The sequence below is a fragment of the Gastrolobium bilobum genome, unplaced genomic scaffold, assembly GCF_033153095.1.
Source record: "Gastrolobium bilobum isolate Gb01-03AN ecotype WA unplaced genomic scaffold, APGP_CSIRO_Gbil_v1 utg2457, whole genome shotgun sequence".
Classification (NCBI taxonomy): domain Eukaryota; kingdom Viridiplantae; phylum Streptophyta; class Magnoliopsida; order Fabales; family Fabaceae; genus Gastrolobium; species Gastrolobium bilobum.
Window position 1 is genome coordinate 325898 of NW_026897884.1, and position 6286 is coordinate 332183.

The 6286-nt window shown below is 31.9% G+C and overlaps 1 protein-coding gene across 1 annotated transcript; it reads right to left on the reverse strand.

Annotated features, from left to right (window-relative positions):
• Window positions 1-4569: 4569 nt before the first annotated feature.
• On the reverse strand, window positions 4570-5556 carry LOC133311109 (uncharacterized). The gene has a single exon (XM_061512126.1). The coding sequence runs from the start codon at window positions 5554-5556 to the stop codon at window positions 4570-4572; it is 987 nt and encodes a 328-aa protein (XP_061368110.1).
• Window positions 5557-6286: the final 730 nt, after the last annotated feature.

The window sequence follows — 6286 nt, forward strand, 5'->3', positions numbered from 1 at the left end:
TTTTTTTAGCCCTTTCATTGGATTCAAATGCGTTTAAATTATTTTAATAAATAAATATTGGAAAAATTATTTGTTTTTTTAAATGATACAAATTGTGTCATTTCACTCTCACAAAGAGGTAGAACTTATTTTATTTTTTTTTGTCCACTCTCTTCCCATTTATCTATCTCTTTGTCTCACTTAAAATGACAAAATTTTACATCTTTTAAAATATACACATTTTTTTCATAAATATTTGACACTTTCTTAAAATATTTTATACAAAATATTATTTTCATCACTTTGTATAACACTCTTAATTTTTTTTTTTTTTTTTTTTGCTACAACAAATCATGTAAATCTGAAATTTTAAATATTTTATTGCAATTTGAATATTTTCACTTAATTTTTATACTTTTAATATTTTTTTAAATTATAAATGGATATTTATAGGTATGGAAGATATTCAATATTGCTATTATAGATTTTAAGAATTTATTTATAATTAGTAAATATCCGATTGAAAAATTATTTAAATTATAAAAAAAAATAGAAACATAAAAAATCCTAGTAAACGATAAAAAAATAATATAAAACAATACATGACATCTAATTTTTCAATTTAATTATATTATTTACATAATTCAATATTTGTTTTTTACAGAAAAATAAAAGAATGAAAAAATTATATCGATCTCATACTTAGCATGTACGCAACCTTTTTTTTTTTTTTTTTTGGTACATGAGCATGTACGCAACCTTTTACTCATAATATAATGAAACATTAACAAAAAATTTATTTTAAGGTTTAGATGCATGTATCACAATTACAAATAGAATCCAAAAACTTCAGGGAGCTAAAATGATGCTTGTGGTTAATTAGGTGGTAAGATATTGAAAATTTGAAAGGAAAAACTTCTATATTGGATTTGTTTGATACATTAACTGAATTTAACCACATAAAAATAAGACCAAACAGAACTAGCTAAATGAAAATAACATACATGCTATTATCTGAGTTCATGTATTAATTAAATAAAATGGGCAAACGAATGAACTTGGTCTTCTGTCCAAAAAATGTTTTCATTAACTAAATTTGTAACTGATATAAGATAACAATTTTAAATAATTATATACTTCAGTTTGAATATTTAAGGTAGTCTTTTTGGAAAAAATAAACTTTATTATTAGTATATATTTAAGGTAATCTTTTTGGATTCCTGCTGAATGCATTCTTGGGGAGGGGGCTGAACCTTTAGCCATCACTGCTCCCCCGCACTCCGGATTAGTCTCATAGTCGGCTCAAAGAGTCGAAGCTCGTGGGGATACCGGAGGGAGCCAACTCGCCTCAAAGAGGTAATTAGGGTTGGGTAACTCCAAAAAAGATAATCTTTTTGGAAAAAATAACTTTTTTGGAAAAAAATTACCTTAAATATTCAAACTGAAATATATAATTACCTTATATATTCCAACAAGTATATAATAAGAGTGTTATACAAAGTTATGAAATAATATTTTGTACAAAATATTTTTAGAAAGTGTTAAATATTTATGGGAAATATTTATGGGAAAAATGTATATCATTTTAAAAGATGTAAAGTTATGTCATTTTAAGATAGAGAAAGAGATAGATAAAGGGGAAGAGAGTGGACCAAAAAAGCACTGTTGTCAAACCCGGCCGACCCGGAACCCGGTGAACCGGTCATCAGACCGATTCGGGTTAAGCATTGGACCGGTCATGCATCGACCCGGTCAAACCCGGCCAAACCCGGTGACCCGGTCGGGTCATGCATTTAAAAAAAAAAAAACCAAAATTGTTTCATCTTATAAAAAAAATGTAAAACTCATTTTAACAACTTTTTATAATTTTATTTGCTAGTATACTCTTCTACAATGACCTCTTAGTTTTCAATACTAAAGCAATTTGTGGAATAATAAATTAGAGAATGTGACATATGTCATTTTAATGTAGTTGAATTTGAAAAATATGAGTTCAATGTCATTGAGAGGTATGTTTATGGAGATTCTGAGTTGCCATTTAAATTGTCATAGTAATAGCATGAACTTTTATTTATTTATGCTTCATTTTTTTAACTTATTTAGTGAACCTTGTTTAATTTATTTTAGATATGGAAGATATAATTGAATTTATATGTTCATATTTATATATATTTTTATATATCTATATATATCCGGGTCAACCGGTCCGACCAGTGATCCAGTAACCCAGTACCCCGACCGGGTCGATGCTCGGGTCGGGTTTAACAACACTGCAAAAAAGAGTAAAGGTGTGAGTCCATCTCTTTATGAAAGTGAAATAACATAAATTATGTCATTTAAAAAGATAAATTTTTTTTCCAATATTTATTTATTAAAATAATTTAAACGCATTGAATCCGAGGAAAGAGCTAAAAAAATATAAAATTGTAACTTTGTGACCCACGAGTTGACAGCAAAGCCTGGGACGCCTTTATTATTATGGTTTTAGCCTTATAGATCAATCAAATTTCGAATCTCCAGTAGTGCCGGCAAATATTTTGACGGGATTGAAGTTGTTAATACAGCTAACGAGACCAGTGTCGTCAACTTTTCTCACGGGATAGTGTCGTCAACATTTCTCGCGGGATTACATGTGTGGAAGGGTGTTGCGCTATACTTGTTGACGAGACTCATTTCGGAAATTTTTAATATATTCCTGTCCCTTCAAAGTCTTATCATTAAGGAGGTGACACATAAATTTTTTATTTTTTTTCTCTTCTCTCTCCTCAATTTCTCTTTCCCTCTCTCTCCTTCACCCCACCCAATCACCTGACCCGGGAGCGCCAAATTTAAGCTCACTAATTTCATATGTTTAACTAATGTCTTTAACTGTTCTGTTATGAACAAATTCTCAAATGCTTTGAACAAGACAATTTTTTAAAAAAAAATTGTAGTGCTGTGCTTTTGCCAGACTAATACAAAAATCACATATCATATTTCAGTCATACAATGGCGGAGGCAGGAATTTTGACGAGAGGGAGCGAAATAAAAAATATTATATCATAAATAAAAGTATTTGAAATACAATACAAATCTAATATACAAAAATTAAAAGAAATATATTACAAAAATTAAGATTAATTCACTTGACTCTTACTCTATGTGTTTTCATATTGTTAAACTCATCTATAATTGAATCCGTACTAAAACTCAAAACAATTTCTTTTTCAATGTATGAAATCAAAGAATCATCAAGAAATTGGTCTTCCATTCTATTTCGGAGCCTAGTCTTGATTATCTTCATAGCTGAGAAAGATCTTTCAGTAGTTGCTGTAGAAACTGGAAGAGTGAGTACAAGTCTAATCACTTTGTCAATAAGAGGGTAAATGATGGACTTTCCGATTCTTGCTAGCCCTTGACATAACTCAGATATAGTTGATAAATTAATCATATCTGGATGTTTAGGAATATCAAGCTCAAAATGTTGTAACTCCATCTTCAAATGCAATTTTTCTTGTTCTGTGAAATCTCTAGAATAAAATTTATCAACAAGTTTGCAAATATCATCACTATTAAATGACTTGTACCTGTTTCTTGGATCTAAAGCCATGCTCAAAGCAAGTAATTCAATAGTATTATCATTGAACCTGCTATTTAATTCTTGCAATTGATAATCAATTGTAGCACAAAAGATATTTACTCTATAAAACTTTTCAGTAGAAAAATCACCTTGTTCATTTCGAGCACGACCTCTTCTTCCAATATATTTTGCACTCATATCTGGAATGTCAATGTTATGTTTTATGCAAAAGTTTTGAACATGAACCAAAAAAGCATCCCAACCTGTCTCTCTTAATTTCTGAAGTAACTCTTTTGTAGTTGAAACCAGATGTAAAGCATTTGAAATATCTTGAGACTCTCGTTGCAATGCTTGACAAAGGACTTCAGTAATACCCATAATTTCCTTCATAAGGTGCAATATGATGACAAAATCAAAAGATGTCAACGATGAGTATGCATTATCGGCATCTCCACGATGTGATGCTATTTTTCCTTCATTAGAAATATTGTCAAGAACTTCACATGTGCTTTTAAACATTTTAAACAAACTGCATATGGAATTATAATGAGAACTCCAACGAGTAGCTCTACCTCGATGCAAAGTACCAATCTGATTAAGACCAACTCCTGATTCGAGTTCATCAATAGCAATCATTCTTGCAATTTCAATTTTTTGGGCAGCCTTTAATCATCATTACGCTTACAAGAAGAAGTAACAATATTAATTATGAAGTTCAATTTTTCAAAAAACTGATGAACATGTTTTACCTCATGAGATGCAGCAACCAAGGCAAGTTGAAGTCGATGAGCTAAGCAATGGAAATAATAAGCATATAGACACTCAGCGCAAATTAAAGCCTGCAGTCCATTCCATTCACCTCGCATATTGCTAGCTCCATCATAGCCTTGTCCTCGAATATTTTGAACGTCAAGATTATGGTGACGAAGAGTGTTGAGTATTCCTTGTTTCAAAGTCTTGGCACTTGTATCTTCCACATGTACAAGACCGAAAAATCTTTCCCGTATAAAACTATATTTATCTACGAATCTCTAAACAATAGCCATATGCTCCTTTTTAGATACATCACTAGCTTCATCAACAATAAGACAAAACTTGGCATTAGAAATTTCTTCTCGTATTGTTTTCTTTACCTTTTCAGAGAAAACATGAAGAATTTCCTTTTGAATTTGAGGGGAACTATATGATGCATTTTGAGGAGCTTTTTCTAAAACAACTGCTGCAACTTCTTGATTATAGGAAGCTAAAAAATTTATCATCTGAAGAAAATTACCGCGATCAATTGAATCTAAGCTTTCATCATGACCTCTAAAAGCACATCCTTGAAGAACAAGCCATCTTGTCACGTCCACAGAAACTTGTAGTCTCAAACGATTAGTTGCAATCTCCAGAGAAGTAAGTTTTTCAACGAATGTCTCAATATGTTGAGATTGATTCATAAGATCACTACATGAACTCACAGTATTTTTATGCATTGAGATAATATTTTTCCCAACATGGCGTAGAAAAGCACAATTTTCTCCATTTCTAAATCCCTCAACAACAAATGTATTAGCTCCAGAACGACCATTGCCACATGGTTTACTAAATAAATAACATGGCAAACAAAATGCAGCATCTTTAGATGGAGAATACTCTAACCAAGACGGAAACAAATCAAACCAAGAAGAGCAAAAATGACGTCGATTCTTTGGCCCAAAGAAAGGATAATTTTGAAGCTTGCACTGAAATGGACCAAGTTTAAGATAAGCACGACGAATTTCATCTTGTTGATTTATAGGATATTTCCATATTGGAGGACGTAGTGCAGGATTTCTTTCCAATGAAGCAAGATCAACTTCTTTAACTGCCTCTTTATTTTCAATTCTAGGAGACTTTGAAGAAGGAGTCTCAGTATTTGACAATTCAACATTAGGAGTAGACGAGGGCAAAGACTCACTATTCTTTCTCTTAAAATAAGAATCAATAGTAGTATTATGAACGGATAATGAAGAGAGGAGAGAAAGGAAGCTCATCATTGTAAATTGTAGAATGATTCTCATTGATTAAGAAATGTAACAGATACATATATTTATACAGAATAATGTTAGAGTTAACTAAGCAAGTAACCATAGTAACTAAGTAACTGTAACTAAGTAACCGACTAACTAGTAATTAAGTAACTGACTAACTAATAATCAGTTGCACTTCACGTGAATGACGTTATGACTGTTATGGCACTTCTCTGTATTTGAATTCAACTTCTCTGTATTTGAATTCATATCCAATACCCCCCCACAAGCTGGACGGAGGAGATCACGTAGACCAAGCTTGCTTAAAAGTAGATGAAAAGGGCGAGGATGGAGAGACTTCGTGAAGATATCAGCTAGCTGTGCAGATGAGGAAATAGGAAGCAAATGAATGGTACCATCATTGATGTGTTCCCTTGTAACATGGCAATCTATTTCAATATGCTTTGAACGTTCATGGAATGCCGGATTCTTAGCAAGGTATATGGCTGAGAGGTTGTCACAGAAGATAGATGCTGGTTTGGAACATGATACTTGTAAATCGTGTAGTAAGAACCGAAGCCACTGAATTTCACATGAAATAGATGCTAAAGCACGGTATTCAGCTTCAGTTGATGATCTCGAGACTGTGTGTTGCTTCTTCGAACGCCAGGATATGAGTGAGCTACCCAAAAAAACACAGAGACCTGAAACTGATCTCCTAGTGTCAGGGCAACAAGCCCAATCACTATCTGCAAAT

Coding starts and splice junctions, on each gene's coding strand:
- LOC133311109 (XM_061512126.1), bottom strand. CDS start 5,556: ATGATGAGCTTCCTTTCTCTCCTCTCTTCATTATCCGTTCATAATACT.